The sequence below is a fragment of the Pyrgilauda ruficollis genome, unplaced genomic scaffold (assembly GCF_017590135.1).
Source record: "Pyrgilauda ruficollis isolate IOZ18807 unplaced genomic scaffold, ASM1759013v1 scaffold52, whole genome shotgun sequence".
Taxonomy (NCBI): Eukaryota; Metazoa; Chordata; class Aves; order Passeriformes; family Passeridae; genus Pyrgilauda; species Pyrgilauda ruficollis.
The window spans coordinates 3,716,804-3,734,832 of NW_024526822.1; the positions used below are offsets into that span (position 1 = coordinate 3,716,804).

At 51.1% G+C, this 18,029-nt stretch overlaps 1 protein-coding gene across 5 annotated transcripts in view; it reads right to left on the reverse strand.

Annotated features, from left to right (window-relative positions):
- The window catches only part of GRAMD1B (GRAM domain containing 1B), a 101,001-nt gene that overhangs the window by 61,406 nt on the left and 21,566 nt on the right, over positions 1-18,029 (reverse strand). The window contains exons 1-2 of one of the 5 annotated variants that reach the window (XM_041480527.1): positions 15,850-15,987; positions 11,403-11,446 (exon numbers count right to left, since the gene is read on the reverse strand). The exons of 2 other annotated variants lie outside the window; for them this stretch is intronic. Coding sequence is in view for 1 of the 3 variants with exons in the window: in XM_041480525.1 (XP_041336459.1) it covers positions 2,856-2,878 (23 nt within the window). In the remaining 2 variants the exon portion in view is untranslated. Of the gene's footprint in view, positions 1-2,855; positions 3,014-11,402; positions 11,447-15,849; positions 15,988-18,029 lie in introns of those variants that run through there. 2 more of the 5 variants (XM_041480529.1, XM_041480525.1) reach the window with 2 other exon arrangements.

The following is an 18,029-nucleotide window of genomic DNA, read 5'->3' on the forward strand; positions in this document are numbered from 1 at the left end:
AACGTAAAGACGGAAACAGCATTAAAACACAAAAACGACCAATTAAACCAAGACACCAGACCGTGATGAGGCAAACCGCTGCTGTCATCTGTCCTGCCAGCACCCTCGGGGGCTGCAGCATCACTGCTGCCACCAGGACGCTGTGCTGGAGCGGTGTGACGCCACACAGGCCCTTGCATCGTGCCACTGGCACGCTGCGATGTCACCCAGCCCCCCTGGCTGTCCCCAGCCGAGCTGCAGAGCCCCGGCCAGATGGGGATGAGATCATTTTGGGCAGGGTGAGGTGGCGAGCTGCAAGAAATGCAGGGCATGCTGTGAGGCAGCAGCACGCTGGCCTGGGCCAGGACAGGCCCAGAGGTTCCCTGATGTCACACACAGTGGGATTTGGTGTGATCCCACGGCACAGGATGGATGTGGGGCCTGAAAACTGGGAAAGGCAAGTCCTGTTCCTAAGGGTCAGAGCAGGCTGCTGCTGCTGACAGCTTTCTGTCCCTCCCTGGTACAGACAGAAATCATGTGTCTCTCTGAGCATGGCTCCGGGAGGAAATCTGGGTTAACCCCAGCAGTGCTGCTCCTGCACCAAGGAGCAGAGGATTTGTTTGCAGCCCATGCACTGGATGTTTTTTCTTTATATAAATACCAACCCTCTAAGCCCATTTTGTATCAAGGCTGTCCAACCCACATTAAATACCCCAAGCAGGTTCAGAGAGCCCTGCATTCATTCTGTCCTTAAATCTGTGCTCCTCCAATCAATCCAGCAGGGACAAACACACAGGACCTGAAATAACATCCCTAACTCACCCTCCTGCTCTGGATATTGCAGCACAACCAAATAAACAAAATATCCTAGGGGGAACAGAGTGACAGCTGCAGAGATCCAGAACGCTGTATAATTAAATAAGGGAAGCAATCAGAATATTTGATTTTGGGGCTGGGATGAAGGGGGATGCTGAAGAGGCAGGGCTTGGGTAGCACCTGTCAAGTGATTCCAGGAGAGCTGGGGGAACTGCTCGGGATCTTTATGGAGAACAAAGGGGCTCAGCACTGCCCAGAGCCCCCGGGGCCCTGCCGGGAGCCCGGAGAACGGAGAGGGAAGAGCGTCACCTACTGCAGCCCGGGCAGCACCTCCTGCAGCGCTGTAATCTGCTTGCATCCCCAGGCAGCCTCCAGCACAGCAGCAGGATGCTCCAGCCGGAGCTGCCCGGAGCGCTGGGATGGACTGCGAACGCCAAAACCCCGCTTTGAAGGGACCGACCTGCCGGGTTTGTGGGCAGGCAGCGGGGCCATGTCACTGCAGAGCCACTCCATCCCAGCGTTCCCAGCATCTCCAGCACATGCTTTGCTCTCCCGGTACTCCACTGAGCTATTATGCAACTCCTCAGCCCAACTGCACAGCACAGAAGGCAGCGGATCACTGCGAGAGAGGGGCTTTTTTTCACTCCAAAAAAAAAAAAAATCGTGTAATATTTTCAAATGCTAATATCTGTATCATTTGTACAGCCTGTGTGACACAGAGCCATGTACACACAGGGAAAATTCAAAGGCTCTCAGTGTAATTAAATAAAAGACAGAATTAGAGAAATTAGAAAAGATATGACCTATTGAGTCATCCCTGGCTCGGGTCTGTCCCCTGGGGCCCAGTACAAGATGCTTCCTAGTGCTATACTGTAGTGCTTTTATTTTTTACACAGAAAAAAGACATAAAATTAAAATAGCAACAATAAGTAAAATAACAAATGCAAAATAACTTTGCTGTTTTCTCACACTTTACAGGCAAGGATCTCAAAGCACCACATTCATCCTGATGCAAACTAGCACACTTGAGAAGGAGGCTGTTATTTCTATGATTACTTCCTTTTTCATTACAGAAAAAAAAGGATTAAGGAAAAGAAACAGGCCTTCCCATTGCCCTTGTCATCCAATTCAACCCAAATTACGAAGTCACATTCCACTGTTAACTGTGGAACCATTCCCATCTGATAAAGTTCTGGTTAAATCAATTTCATCATCATAATTCAAAGCCTATTTATTCCAACTAAGTGGTTTTGACATATTGGAAATTTAAAGTGGTTTTGATATACTCGGGATTCTACGTAAGCCTTTGGTGGTCAAGTTTATATTATATTTTATATAGAGATATATAATTGTATCCCCTATTACACACACACATATACATATATTTATATTTACCTACCCCTGTAAAATACAAACTTGACCAACAAAATATCTCCGTGGGAACACTTCAGACACACACACACACCGAGTTTGTCAATTGCCTTTCACCCACACAATGTTTTCTTTCACTGCCCACTTAGCCAAACCTGGTGAGTTTCCCCCCAAAACACGCAGGAACGATGAAAGAATTATCGAGCCCTCGGGTACCTTGCCGGCAGCTCCGGGCTCCGTGGAACTCTGCTATCGATGTCCTTACAGCACCACGCCAGCGAGGAGCATCCCCAAAATCCGCTGCTTAAAGGACAAGCCGAGCAGGAGCCATGCCACGCACGCAGCATCCAAAACACTTTTTTATCCCCCACCTTTCTTCGGCACAAACTGCCCGTGCTTATTTTCCTGGGGGATGCGGCTCGGGCAGAGCCGGGCAGCGGAGCAGGGCAGGGGGATGCAGCCGGAGCGCTCCGCGCATCGCGGCGGATGCGGAGCTGCCCGGACAGCAGCGGCCCAGCGCCGCATCCACCGCCGGAGCCTCTCCCGGTGCCTCCCTCCCCGCACCCAGATCCCGCCGGCGATGCCGCAGCGGCCGCGCCGCCAACTCGGCGGAGCTCATCCCTTTTTTTTCGGGGAGACAGGGGGACCACAGCATCCCCCCCGAGCCCTCCTCCCCACCGCGCGCTTACCAGGCGAGCTTGAACCCTTTCATTAGTACAGCCACGATAATCCGCTGCCCGTGTCCTTGTCTGCCCACTGACAGCTCCAGAGGTCCCAGCACATATTGGAGCAGCCCCGGCCGGTCCCGCGGGGAGCGCCGAGCCCCATGCGCCGAGCCGGGGCACGGCCGCCCCCCGCGCCCCCGGAGCCGCGGCGAGGCGCGCAGGGCTCCCCGCAGCAGCGGCAGCAGCGCCGGGGGCTGGGGCTGAGCCGCCCCGCTCTCTGCTGAGCATGTGCAGCAGCGGCGGGACCGCAGCATGCCATGGCACCCGCGCCGCCAGCGCCGAGCGCCGCCAGCGCCGGGCCCGCTCCGCCCGCCGCCCCCCGCGCTGAGGGCCCGCGGCCGCTGCCGGCCCCCTCGGGGCTGGGCCCGGCCTGGGGCTGGGCCCGAACTGGGGCTGGGCCCGGCCTGGGGTACCCCCCGAACTGGGGTACCCCCCGACCTGGGGCTGTGCCCGGCCTGGGGCTGTGCCCGCTCTGGGGAACCCCCCGACCTGGGGTATCCCCCGACCTGGGGCTGTCCTCCCGATCTAGGGCTGTGCCCGACCTGGGGTACCCCCCGAACTGGGGCTGTCTTCCCGATCTAGGGCTGTGCCCCACCTGGGGTACCCCCTGAACTGGGGCTGTCCCTTCTCTGGGGCTGCTCCCCGCTCTGGGGTTGACCCATGCTCTGGGGCTGTGCCCCTCTCCCGGGTACCCCCCCTCTCTGGGGCTGTGCCCACTCCGGGGCTGTGCCCGATCTGGGGTAACCCCCGATTTGGGGCTGTCCCCACTCTGGGGCTGATCCCCAACTTGGGGCTGACCCCGCTCTGGGGCTGTGCCGCACTCTCGGGCTGCTCTCCTCTCTGGGGCTGTCCCCTCTCTGGGGCTGTGTCCCCTCTCTGGGGCTGTCCCCCCGATCTGGGGCTGCTGCGTGGTGTGCGATGCACAGCGAGGGTCCGCTGGTGCCAGCCCCCAGCCATGGCAGGGACAGTGCCTGCCAGAGTGTTTTGGCCAGCCTTGCACACTTGCAGGGATGGGGCATCCACAACTTCTCTGTTCTGGGAGTCTCACGCCCCTCACAGTGAAGAATATTTCCAATTATCCAACCCCTCTCTGGGGCTGTCCCCTCTCTGGGGCTGTCCCCCCGCTCTGGGGCTGCCGCGTGGTGTGCGATGCACAGCGAGGGTCCGCTGGTGCCAGCCCCCAGCCATGGCAGGGACAGTGCCTGCCAGAGTGTTTTGGCCAGCCTTGCACACTTGCAGGGATGGGGCATCCACAACTTCTCTGTTCTGGGAGTCTCACGCCCCTCACAGTGAAGAATATTTCCAATTATCCAACCTAACCCTCCTCTCCATCAGCGTGAAACCACACTGCACTCCGTGCCCCTCACAGTAAAGAATATTTCCTATTACCCAGTCTAACTCTACTCTGTGTCACTGTGAAGCCATCCCCCCTTGCCCTGTCACTCCATGCCCCTCACAGTAAAGAATATTTTGTATTATCCAATCTAACCCTACTCTGTGTCACTGTGAAGCCATCCCCCCTTGCCCTGTCACTCCATGCCCCTAACAGTAAATATTTCCTAATATCTAAACCTCCTCCCTGTCAGTGTGAAGCCATCCACCCAGCCCTGTCACTCCATGCCCTTAACAGTAAATATTTCTTAATATCTAACCCTCCTCCCTGTCAGTGTGAAGCCATCCACCCAGCCCTGTCACTCCATGCCCCTCACAGTAAAGAATATTTCTGATTATCCAACCTAACCCTCCTCCCTGTCAGTGTGAAGCCATCCCCCCTGCCCCATCACTCTCATAAAAGCCCCTCTCCATCTCCCCTGCAGACTCCCCTCAGTCCTGGCCATGCTTCCCCACTTGTGAAATCAGTTTCTGGGGCCATCAAGAAGAGAATGGACTTTTGAAGGCCCCTCACACACGTGGGCTGTGTTCCCTTGGCCTTTTCCTGCAGCAAGAAGTTGATTTGCTTTTCTCTTGCAGCACCAGGACCTCTCCACGCAGGGCAGCTGGAGGAAGAGGCAGAGCCCAGGGCTCTCCCCCCTCTGCCACTGCTCCAATATTTGGTGGTTGATGCTTGGGGGGCATTTGCCAAAGCACCACTCCAATTCCCTGACTACCCCAGAGCAGGGATGAGCTGATTGCTCAGGCCAAAAAAGAGAAATCCATCCCTGCTGATGCTCCAGAAGCTGGGATATGTCACCCGAATTTCAATCTGCACCCATTTCTCCTTGTCCTATCACCACAGCTCCTGGCAAAGATCCCCTCTGCAGCTTCCTGAAGGGAAGAGAGTCAGCCCCCCTGAGGCTCACCTGAGGGCTGTGGGAACTAATGGAACACTGAATTTCCTAATGGAACACTGAATTTCCTAATGGAACACTGAATTTCCTAATGGAAGAGTGAATTTCCAAAAGGAGAACTGAATTTCCTAATGGAAAAACAAACTTCCTAATGGAAAACTGAATTTCCTCATAGAAAAATGAATTTCCTAATGGAAAACAGAATTCCCAAGTGGTAAACTGAATTTCCTAACAGGAAACCAAAATTCCTAATGGAGAACTGAATTTACAAATGGAAAACTGAATTTACAAATGGAAAACCAAATTTCCCAATGGAAAACCAAATTTCCTAAAAACAAACTTCCTAATGGAAAACTGAATTTCCTCATAGAAAAATGAATTTCCTAATGGAAAACAGAATTCCCAAGTGGTAAACTGAATTTCCTAACAGGAAACCAAAATTCCTAATGGAGAACTGAATTTACAAATGGAAAACTGAATTTCCCAATGGAAAACCAAAATTCCTAATGGAAAATTGAATTTCCTAATGGAAGACTAAATTTCCTAACAGGAAACCCAATTTCCCAATGGAAAACCCAACTTCCTAATGGAAAACTGAACCTCCTAATGGAAACCAAAATCTTCAGTGAGGCAGGGGCCAAGCACCTGCCCTGGAGCTGAGGAGGGGGATCCTATCTGGCAGCCCTGGCACTCTGGAACTGCAGAGCTGTTGTTGCAGCATCTCTTTTCAGGGCAGAAGCAGAGCTCTGCCCCCCCAGCAGCAGCAGAGAGCCCCTGCACCCCACACCCACAGGGCAAGGCCTGGCCCGAAGGGAAAAATACCAAATATTGCATTACCACCCCCATTTCCTGCAATGCACCTTGATTTTCCCTGGAATTCTTATTTATCTCATGGGTTCTGAGCACACTGCATGCAGCAGGAGGTGGGGAGTGGGGCATGTATCTCAAATAATTTATAATTTCATTATTTATCAGTAAAGTTCTTCAAAAAGTGAGGCCTGGGAGTGCTGGGGATGGACAGCCACACTTATTCCACACAGCTCTGAAGGGTTTGGTCCTGGGATAGGAACACTCTGGATTATAAATCCTGCAGGAATTCAGCAGTTTTAGGGGTGGCAGAGGAAAGAGAGCTGTGTGTAAATAAAGATTCTACTCTCTTGAAGGGCTTTAAATGGTATTTTGTCCATTTTTTTCTCCTACTGTGCCTAATAACAACAAAGAGATTTTTTTTTTTCTGGTTCTCCCAAACCCTGAGGAGATGAAGAGCAGCAAAGTTCCAGTTCTGAATTCAGCAGAATGTCACTTTTGGAGGGCTTGGATCATTCCAGGGCAAGTGAAATGAAACAGCATCTTGGGCTGAAGTTTGAGAAACTGGGGGAGTAACACTGAAACGGGGAGTTCTGCAGGAGATCCCAAATCCCTGCCTTGGGAATTTGCTCCAACAACAACTTTGCAGCGCATTTTTTGTTTATTTCTAGACAAAAAGCACACGTTTAACCATAAAGTCAGGCACAGGTTTTTCCCCACGACAAACAGGAAAAAACACCTACAACTCTCACCCCTCATAATCCCAGCCTCAGCCCTTCTTAGGTCCCACCTCTACAAGCTTGGGCTGGGCTTTGGGCTGGGCTTTTCTCCAGGAGCAGCTTTGCAGCTGTGGCCTGCAGGTTGTCAAGGAGGGAGGCAAATCACAAATGCTGTAAAAATGGGTCAGGAGACCTGCAAGCTTGGCAAATCTAGGACAGCCTAATGCTGCAGAGTCACATGTTTGGAAATCAAAGCTCAGGCAAGAAAGGTATTAAGAGATAAGCAGTCATGCACTTCTCCTTTTTCTTTTTTATTTAGCCAAATAATGTGAGGGGTGGGGATATTATCAGAGGAAGAAGATGGCTGGGAAGGTGTTTGTTTAAATGTCTGGCTGGCCACCTCTGGAATGTGCTGGCCAAAAAATCCTCCCAGCAGGAGCCTGTGGGTCACCCCCCACTCAGGTATTCCCAACCCCAAATTCTGGCTGATCCAGCTGTGCCAGAATGGACAAACCCTTCACTTTCCCCCCAGTCCTCTGCACTTAACTATTCCAGTGGGGAAAAAGGAAAAAAAAAAAGGTGTTTAAATTGAAATTAGGCAAGCCAAAAGCAGCTGTAGGTATCAGCAGGGATGGGCTGTGCACAGCCACCTCCTCAGAGCTAAGAATACCTATCAGTCACATGCAAGATGAATTCCAGATTAATTATCTACCTACTCCATCCCACTAAAGGGGAAAATGGAAAAAAAAAAAAAAAAACAGAGCTGTGGTTGGAGGGGTCCAAAGCCATTCCTGGCCCCTGTTTTGGAAAGGGAAGCTCTGTAAATCCCTGCTTCTCACTGCTCTGTGCAAGTGCAGGTTGTAATTCTGAAAATGGTTGTAAAATGCCTCATTGGTATATTGTCTATAAATGTCAATTTAAGTGGCAAAGATCTTTCGTGATCATGTTTTGCATTCAAAAGAGCTTTCCCAAGGCATTGGTATTTGGGTAAAAATTCTTTTTCCATAGGAAAAATTAAAAATAGGCATAAAAGGGTAAACACTGGGTTTCCTTAGAGTTTGATGTTTTGTGAAAATAAACATAATAGCTGAGCTGAACAGCAGCTCTGAAGGATGTGCAGGTGCCCTCACAGAGCCATAAATACATATTTTCACCATTTTCATCCTTCATACAGGATGTCAGACCAAAGGTTCATTTTCCCCTCCAGCCATAAAGGCTGTAAATCCAATGATTTTATCAGAATGCCATTTGGATTATTTGGGGGTGGGAATCGCATTTTTTAATTAGATGCATCATTTGCTCAGCACAAACAATAAATAATAAGACAAGTTCATGTGGTTGTGTTGTCCTGCCTCATCCCTGTCCTTTCTCCCAGGAAAAAATTCTCATGAACTTCAAAAAGAATTAAGATAATTTGGATCCTGGCCTCGTGCCAGTAACATTTTGAGTATTCCTGGTCCAGATGAAGAATTCCATTAATAAAACCTCCCCTGGGGCTCCTGGCTGCTTCCAGGAGGAGGAAGTCAAGCAGCAGCACACACACAAACACTAAAAACAGCAACAAAGCCAAAACCAGGCAGAACTTTCTCAAAACTGAAGGAAAACTTGGGAGATCAGGAGCAGCAGGAAAAAAAAAAAAAAAAGGGGGGGGGGGGTTGGATAAAAAGACCGGATGTTTTCCTGACCTGTAAGTACAAACTATCATGGATTTTAAAAGTTAGGTCTGGAATACACAAAACCAGAGTTGTTTTTCTTTCCTGACCCCCTACTTGGATGAAAGAAATACTGATGGTGCTGTCCAGATAAAATGAGGCTGGACATGACCTCTGCAGAGGCAGGAACATCTGCACCAGGGACAGGCAGGCAGGAATTGGGGCTTGGTGGTGGAATAAAAAAATGCAATTTTTGCACAGGATGTTGCCACCGCCCCGGGCAGGGCCTGGGGGGAAGCTGGAAGCACAGAGGCAACCACAGAAAGTGAAAGTTGAATATTTAGCACTGTTTTATTCACACACAGCTGTTTTGTCCTTCTCCCCTCGCAGACACTTCTCCAGGCAATCCCAGCCAAGTGCTACTGCTGAAAGCCAAGGAAATCAGCTCTGAAAACCTCTGTGAAATCAGCTCTGAAAACCTCTGTGAAATCAGCTCTGAAAACCTCTGTGAAATCAGCTCTGAAAACCTCTGAGATGCTGTAAAAAGGCACCTTGGCTGCCTTCACTCAGCACCCCCTTCCAGCTCAGGAGAGGACACATTTCCCCCAGGATGGAAGAAGCAAACCAGCTGAAATATCTCTCACAACATCCGAAAATCCAGAGGATTTCCATGTGTGTGTTTGCAGGGCACAGAGGCAGAACCTTGCAGTGCCAGGGGTGAAAGGAGCTCACTGATTTTCCAATCTCCATTTCACCTGGGAAGTGACCCCTGCTTTCTCAACCAGCTCCACACTGACCTGATTTCCCCTCCCCTTCTCTAAGAGTTTAATTTGCTTTTCCCTGGCACTCAGCAGGGATGGAACAACGCAGGGGTTTCACTTTTGGCAGGCCAAGCCCAGCTGGAGGTGACACAGCCCCGTGCCCCTGTCCCACAGCAGCTCCCCAAGGCCACCAACAGCTCTGAAAAGCCCCAAGATGAGGATGAATGATGGATTAAAATTGCATTTCTCCTTTTTTTGGGGCGCCACAAACATTGGAACACACCATTCTCCGGCATGGAAAGAAATGCCAGTTCTTGAGACAGCCTGGAAGGTGCCTCAGCAGAAAAGGAAGGGTGACACAGTGGAGAGCAGCTGTGACAGAGCATCCTGACATCCCAGCCCATGGCCACTGCTGGAGCATTCCAGCACGGGGAAACAAATCTCTTCAACCTCCCCAGAAATTCCTCCAGACTGACCTCAGCAGAAATTAAGCAAAATTAACAACATTCCTTTAATGCTCCAAACTCCTCCCAGGGGTAACTGGCTCAAAGTCAGCAAAGAAACAGAATGTTGGTGTTTTAAATAAAGAATTGGGGACTAAATGTCAGCACTTGCCAAGCTTAAGTTCAAATGAACTTGTGCACATTCCAGGAATGTCTACATAACTAATTCCCAATTGTATCTGTTTTAGAAGGTTCAAACTCCACTCAGTTTTCCATTTCTCCAAAAAGATAATTAGATTTTTTTTCAGTACATTCACATTAAGATGTTAAAGCACTATAGGTCACATTTCCCTTTGATTAAAACCAAAAGCTACAAAAAACAGGTACAGAGAAAAACAATTTTCAAGTGACTCTGTTGTTCCTGTCATGGAAAATGTCTGTTTTTCAAGCCAGAGATAAAACTGAGTTCCCCAAAACGCCACCACAACTCTAACTGAAATGCCACAGACCCTTCAGCACCCTCAATGATATTTTTTTTCCAAGCCCTCCAGCTTGAAGAGGGTTTGCAGCAGTTGAGGTTTCAGCAAATATGAGAATGAGGATGAGTTCACCTTTATAAAGCAACATTTATCCCAAAGCACATCATACAATTTATTGATAAACACTTAAAAAACTCAAAAGCTGCATCAAGGAGCAACCCAGTTCTGGGGCAAAACCTTCCCCAGCATCATCCAGGCTTCTGGGCAGTGGAATGGAAAAGGATGGAGTGTGAGAGCTGGGATCAATGTGACAGGGAAAGCTCAGATTCTAGCTGAGACATGAGCCCTGCAATGTGTGACCAGCACCGGTTTGCCCATGAGATCAGTGAGGGGTTTAAGCAGGGAATTCTATGCCCAGGAAGAAGTTTCTCCCTGGAATACAGCCATGCTGGAGGACCCAGCCAGAGCAGCCTCAAAAGCAGAGATTTGTAATTATTAATGCCCTTCCCCACTCCCTGCAAGCCATGGCTCCCTCCAGCCACGCTGAACTTCATCCCTTTGTGAGATAAAGCCCCAAACACCTTTTGCAGACACATCCCCTGCGCTCTAACCCTGCTCTGATCCCAAGGACAGTCCTTCTGGTGGCCAGGAAAGCAAACCTTGGCTCTACGGGCACCGTGCCATGGTGTTCAGCCACCCCGTGGTGCCAGCCTGGTGCTCCCCAGGCCTCCCAGCCATTCCCAGCCCTCAAACCCACCGGGATCCACCCAGCTCCCCTCCCAGACTCCCAGGCTGCCAGCCCACAGGAAAGCAGAACCCACAGCCCTGTGAAAGCAGGGCACAGGCAACAGAGAAGCCTCACAGAAAAGGGTGGATGCATCCATAAGCTCGAATTACTTTCTCGCTTTTGACACTCCCCCGACATCCTTTCCAAAAAAAAAAAAAAGAAGAAAAAAAAAATTAAAGAGGCTGCCAGAAGGAATTTCTCCTCACACAACCGTCCCTGGGAGTGGAAAGCTGCCCCTAAAGCACCATCTAGTGTCACTCCCTCCTCATTCAGCAGCATCCCTGCTCCCACCTCAGATGCCACGGAGGGACCAAAAGCCCCCAAATTCCCTCTCTCCCACCCTGACCTCTGCCTCCAGCACCAACACTGCAGCATTTCCTCCAGCCTCACGAATGTAACATCCTCCCAGGGCTCAAACCCCATCCTCAGCCCAGCAGCAGGGTCCAGACTGATCACTGGCTCTGCCAGCAGCAGGGAGGGTGGGCAAGGGGCAGGAGAAAGGTCGAGAGACAGAGTAAGAAGGTGCCAAGCGAAACCACTTACGCACAGTGAGGCCGGCAGCATTTCCATCCTACCTTTGCTGTCGCCATATCAGACGTCTCCATGCTTTCTGCTTGGCCTAGCAGTGAACAAGAGCACGGGGGAGAAGGGAGGGAGGGAGGGGAGAGAAAGGGAGAGTCAAAAGAGGATGAAGAACAACAAGCAAACAACCTGACAGGAGGATGAGAACAATGAAAGTCGCTTAGGGGTTAGTGCCAAGATTCTGCCCCCCAGAGAAGGGCAGGAAAAGCATCTCAAGGGGATGGCCCCAGGTTAGGAACTTGTTTGGAGCCTGGCACAAGACCTGAGTCACTGCTATGCCCCCAACTGTTCCCCCCTGCCACCACCCAAGGGATGCAGGCATGGCACCCAAGGGAAGCAGGATGCTGGGGGACAGAGAGGACCCTGCTCCTCCTCCTGCTGCTCACAGCTTCCTTTCCAGGCTGAACTCCTGCAGTGAGCTGGGGAACAACCCAGCTTCCAGTGAGAAAGGGAACAACCCAGCCTGCAGGGAGAAGGGAATAGCCCAGCTCCCAGTGAACCAGGAACAACCCAGCCTGCAGCAAGCAAGGGAAGAACCCAGCTTCCAGCCAGCTGGGGAACATACCCAGCCTGAACTGAGCAGGGAACAACCCAGCCTGCAGTGAGCAGGGGAAGAACCCAGCTCCCAGTGAGCTGGGGAACAACCCAGCCTGCAGGGAGAAGGGAACAACCCAGCCTGCAGTGGGCAGGGAACAGCTCCAGCCAGCTGCTCATCCTCCCTCCCTGCAAGAAGGGAGAGTCACACAGCCCACCCCAGCCCACCCTCCCCGAGTGGGCATTTCAGGAGTCAGGAGGACAGGAAGAAAGCAGGTGGTTTCTGGGCAGTGCACAGGTACAGGAGGAGTGCTCAGACACGAGGGGGATGGATGTGGGGAGGGAAGAGAAGAGTGAGGGGGGACAGGCAGGCAGGTGAAGCAGCGATGGTGCAGAACAGCCATACCAGAGACCACGGGCACACTGCAAGGCGCGGAGCAGAACGCGGGGTGCAGGCTGCTCACTGCATCCCCCTGAGCACACTCACCTCACAGAACACTCTCAAACCATTGGGCCTGACCTAGTAACTCTTTGATGCACGCTGAGCTCGGGCTGGAGGCACCAAAGCCCCAGGCAAGGTGCGCTCGGTGCCAGCATCGAGAGGCATCCGTAGCTGCGTGGCCCTGCCCGGATTGGCGGAGCACGCTGACTTCATGCCGCCCCATTCATCCCCCAGCTTCTCCCTGCCGGTCCTCCTGGCCTACTTTGCTCCAGTAAATCAGCCTGGAGCCTGTGAGCAGCCCGGGCAGCCCCAGGAGCTCGCAGCTGCCCTGGCAGCGGGCAGGCAGAGCAGAGCTGGCTGCGAGGGAGGCAGGGAAAACACTGCAGAGCTCCGGCAAATTAAAGCTCTGAGGGCGAGAACATCACTGCTTGAAAGTGCTTATTCATCCCCGGTGCTCAGGCACGCAGCAGGAGCACGCAGGGACCCGAACATGGATTTATGGCAGGGTTTGAACACACTGAGGGGTTTGAACACACCGAAGGCGAGCTCAGCCTCTGCGAAACCAGAGCACTGCTGCTGCCCTGGGCACAGGCACTGCCACACACCCACCCCAGGGAGCAGACCCACGGGGGTTTGGTACATGCAATATTTAACTTACATCCCTGGCAGACCCACGGGGGTTTGGTACATGCAATATTTAACCTACAGCCCTGGCAGACCCACGGGGGTTTGGTATATTCAATATTTAACTTATATCCCTGGCAGACCCAGGGAGGTTTGGTACATTCAGTATTTTACAGCCCTGGCAGACCCAGGAGGGGTTGGTATATTCAATATTTAACTTACAGCCCTGGCAGACCCACGGGGGTTTGGTATATTCACTATTTTACAGCCCTGGCAGACCCACAGGGGTTTGGTATATTCAATATTTAACTTAAAGCTCTGGCAGATCCATGGGGATTAGGTACATTCACTATTTCACAGCCCTGGCAGACCCATGAATGTTTAGTATATGCAATATTTGACAACCCTGGTAGACCCACGGGGGTTTATTATATTCAGTATTTTACAGCCCTGGCAGACCCACGGGAGTTTGGTACATTCAATATTTAACTTACAGCCCTGGCAGACCCAGGGGGGTTTGGTATATTCAATATTTAACTTACAGCCCTGGCAGACCCAGGGGGATTAGGTACATTCAGTATTTTACAGCCCTGGCAGACCCAGGAGGGGTTGGTATATTCAATATTTAACTTACAGCCCTGGCAGACCCACGGGGGTTTGGTATATTCACTATTTTACAGCCCTGGCAGACCCACAGGGGTTTGGTATATTCAATATTTAACTTAAAGCTCTGGCAGATCCATGGGGATTAGGTACATTCACTATTTCACAGCCCTGGCAGACCCATGAATGTTTAGTATATGCAATATTTGACAACCCTGGTAGACCCACGGGGGTTTATTATATTCAGTATTTTACAGCCCTGGCAGACCCACGGGAGTTTGGTACATTCAATATTTAACTTACAGCCCTGGCAGACCCAGGGGGGTTTGGTACATTCAATATTTAACTTACAGCCCTGGCAGACCCACGGGAGTTTGGTATATTCCATATTTCACAGCTGTGGCAGACCCATGAAGGTTTAGTATATTCACTATTTTACAGCCATGGCAGACCCACAAGAGTTTATTATATTCAGTATTTTACAGCCTTGGTAGACCCCTGGGAGTTTAGTATATTCAATATTTGACAGCCCTGGTAGACCCCCCAGGGGTTTAATATATTCAGTATTTTACAGCTGTGGCAGACCCATGGGGATTTAGTATATTCTGTATTTTACAGCCATGGCAGACACACAGGGATTTGGTATATTCAATATTTAACTTATAGCCCTGGCAGACCCAGGAGGGGTTGGTATATTCAATATTTAACTTACAGCCCTGGCAGACCCACGGGGATTTGGTATATTCAATATTTTACAGCCCTGGCAGACCCAGGAGGGGTTGGTATATTCAATATTTTAGATCAGCCTGTGCTGGAGGGCAGGGGCACAGCTGTCACCCTCCTGCAGAGGGTGCAGCAGGCTGGGAACAGGCAGGAACCTTCAGCACCAAGGCAGCCCCAGAAAGGGCCATCAGCACAGAGAGCTCCTGCCTTGGCACACAGAAATGTGCATTTTGCCCTGTTTGTGCTGCGATGCGTTCATGCGTGCTTGCACAAACCCACGCTGGCACACTGCTCCTCTGTGCTCAGAACACACAAATCCTCTGGAAGAAAGGAGGTTTGGATGGGGTATGAGAAGGAATCCTTCCCTGGCTGTGGCTGCCCCATCCCTGGCAGTGCCCAAGGCTGGGCTGGACGGGGCTTGGAGCAGCCTGGGATGCTGGAAGGTGTCCCTGCCATGGGACTGGGTGGTGTAAGGTCCCTTCCATCCCAAACCATTCCATGATTCCATTAAATACAGCCTTATCAGGGACACAAAGCCCCTCTTCTGAACACTTATTTCAACCTCCTAAGGCATCCAGTGCAGACAGAGATCCACAAACAGCAAATCCACACCCTCTGCTCCCCAAGTCCTCTTTCGTAAAGCCACTGATGTCCCTCAATGACATTTCTACTTCTGTGATTCTCTCCAAGTTCACAACGGCGTGGGAAGGAGAAAAAAAAGCACAACAGCTTCATGAAGGACTTTCAGCAAATCCTGAGCTAAAGAGTCATAATTTTGCAATTCAGAAAAAGCTGAATTTCCACGTTTCAGCCTCTTTACAGCAGAGGCTCCCTGTGGCTGCAGCAGCTCCTGAACTTAAAAGCAAACAGGAAACATCTCCTGAGGAAGTCCAGTGTTCGGAAGGGAACAGCCCACTGTGAAATGCCTGAGCTCCGGGTAGGAATGCCAGGCTCTATAAATAGCCACAGCCATGGTCCTGTTAGCCCGAGCTCCCAATTGCCTCCAGAAGGATTCCTTAACAATTAGGGAACATTGCTTTTTGTAGGTATTGCCCTTCCAAGAGCCACAGCTCACAGCCAGCAGGGCATCCTCTGTATGGCTCCACACCCCCCAGAGCAGCCTCACCTCTCAAAGACTCCCAGGGACTAAAAAATTCCCTTCTTCAAGTGCCCACGCAGTGCAAACAAAGGGCTGAAGAGGCTCAGACAGATTAATTTGCCAAGAGAGGTGCATGACCTGCAGGCAGAGAATTCAATGTGCTGCCTGTGAGGCACCACTTCAGCCACACTGTGATTCTCCCATATGGTAAAAGAAGAAAAGGCTGCAGGAGTTAGGGAAGCACCCAAAAAACCCCTGTTTGGGTCTGTGAAATGCATGCAAAACAAAACCTGTCAGCGACACAAGCAGTGGGAGGGGAAATCAGAAACAAATCAGGAAATGTTACGGGGAGAGAGGAAGAACTGCCAGAGAGAATGTCAGAATGTAAGGAGGAGAGAGTTTAATTGGTATGCACCTTGGTTACAGGTGTACAGATCCCCAGCAAAACGTGGCAGGTGGGCACAGTCCCGAGTCCTTCCCGAAGTCAGCAGCGATCTGCAGCGCTGCAGATGCCATCACAGCATCTGCCAGCCAGGGCACACCTCCATTTCCCTGGGAAAAAAACTCTGCAGGGACTCCCTCTGTGCTGCAGCAGCTGGGAAGTCACATGAGGCTTCATTTCCAGCAAAAAAAAAAAAAAAAAAAAAAAGCATTTCTCTCTCTCTCTGGGCATGATGGGAGCTGTAGTTCCATGGCCAGGGCAGAAAGTGCCTGAGAGCCATTTCTGAGCTGGGGCTGCAGCCTCTGCCCTGGAGGTCCTCGGGGGGAGAGAAAAGTGGAGCAGCAGCACAGCACCTTCAGCTACTTGGAATTAGAGAGTGAAGAAAAACAGCCCTCCATCAACAGGAGAAAAATAATTCCCCAGAGAGACTTGGGGATAGGAAGAATATTTGTGTCGGGAGAATGAGGGGCAGCACCAGGAAGGCAGAGAAGCTGGGATGATTCAGGTTGTAACTGCTGCTTTCTTGAGCAATATTAGAATTTAAAAATCCTGCTTTCACACTGTGTTTTGGCTCTTTGCCTCCCCTCATTGTCCTGCCTGTTTGAACTCAACCTTCCTTTTGCCTGAGGTGGTGCAAGAACCTCTCCCAGCCCGGGAAAGGCTCAGTCACTCTGCAAAGCTGGGTAACAGAGAACTCTGTGACTCATGGCACGTCTCAGAGAGAAATGCCCCTTCTCCTTTTCTCGTCAATTCAAAGGAAAGTAATTTCCTAATTTTGTCTTCACTGCCAAGAACTTGCAACCACTGCAAGAGGGCACTGCCTTGGGCAGAAATCTTGGGGCCAGGTTGGTTTTGCTCTTAGAGACAAGGAGATCCTGAATTATCTCAGGGCCTGAAACAATTCCCATCACACCACAGCCCAACACCTGAACAGGATAAGATTTTCACTCAGCCTCATGCTGAACATGCAGACTCCCCAAATCAGAGTGCTTTTAAATCCCTAAAGCCTTCAGACCTGTTGGAACTGAGGTCTTTCCAGTCCATCAAGATAAATCTTTATGTGCAGTCCAACAGCCTGGAGTCCCTGGGCTGGCACTGCCTGAGGGATCATCCACAAAGACACTGGAGAAACCAAACCTTCTGTTCCCATCTGGATCTATGGGGTATCTCATGCAATATCCTATTAAAAAATAACCTCCAGTTTCAGATAAAGCAGTGAAGAACGCACACTGTGATATTTTTTTTGGCTTTAAGAACAAAAGCCATCAGAGGGATGACTGCAGAGGAGGAGAAAGATCCTGAATCCTTCATTTCTGAAACCTGAGACAGAAGAAAGCAGCTAAAGAACACAACTTGAGGCTGCAGAGAGGCATTTCAGAGCAGCACTGAAAGCCTCCCCCAGCCCCTTCAGGGCTCTCCCAGTGGCAGTGGCAACAACAACAGGGCAGAACAAAGGTTGGCAACAGCAACAGAGGACAGAGGATCCCCTAACCCACAGAGCCACACTGCCTTGGGGAGCCCAGCATCAGTCCTGGTTTCTCAGGGCCCTGATGGGCGGCAGGGGCTGCGCAAAGCCTGAACTCACATAGAGAAGCCTAAGCCTGGAGCAAAGATCCTTTTCCAGAGTAAAGAAATCATGAAGTCTTACAGAGCTGGAAGCTTTGCCAGCCACCCAAACAGGCCCATATTCCCATGGGAATGGCATTGAAACAGCAGGAAGGGGTTCAGCAGAGCCAGCACTCAGCAGCCAAAGGTTTGGGGCAGGGCTCGTGGAGGGAAAGGAAAGCAGGCAGCAGGGAGAGCTTAAGGAAAAGTATTGGGTTAAAGTTGGAGGAGAAGAGGGAAAAAAAGCAGAGGGGCTCAAGGACAGAGCTGGGCTGGTGCCATCCCAGTGCCTGACCTTGTCCCACACACACCAGCACCTTCTCAGCAAGATGCACAACAAACACTCTGCAAGGCCAGGGGAGTGGAGGGGGAGGCAGAGAAGCAGAAGAAGAAAGGCAGAGGTCAGCGAGCACTCACACGGTTACAGTCATCGGCAGCAAGGGGGGATCTGTCCCAGGCCAGCTCCCAGCAACCTGAGGGAGCCTCCCTGCAGCAGCAGGGGAGGAAACACCGCTGGAGTCAAAGAGGATAAAATCCCAGCTGGGTTA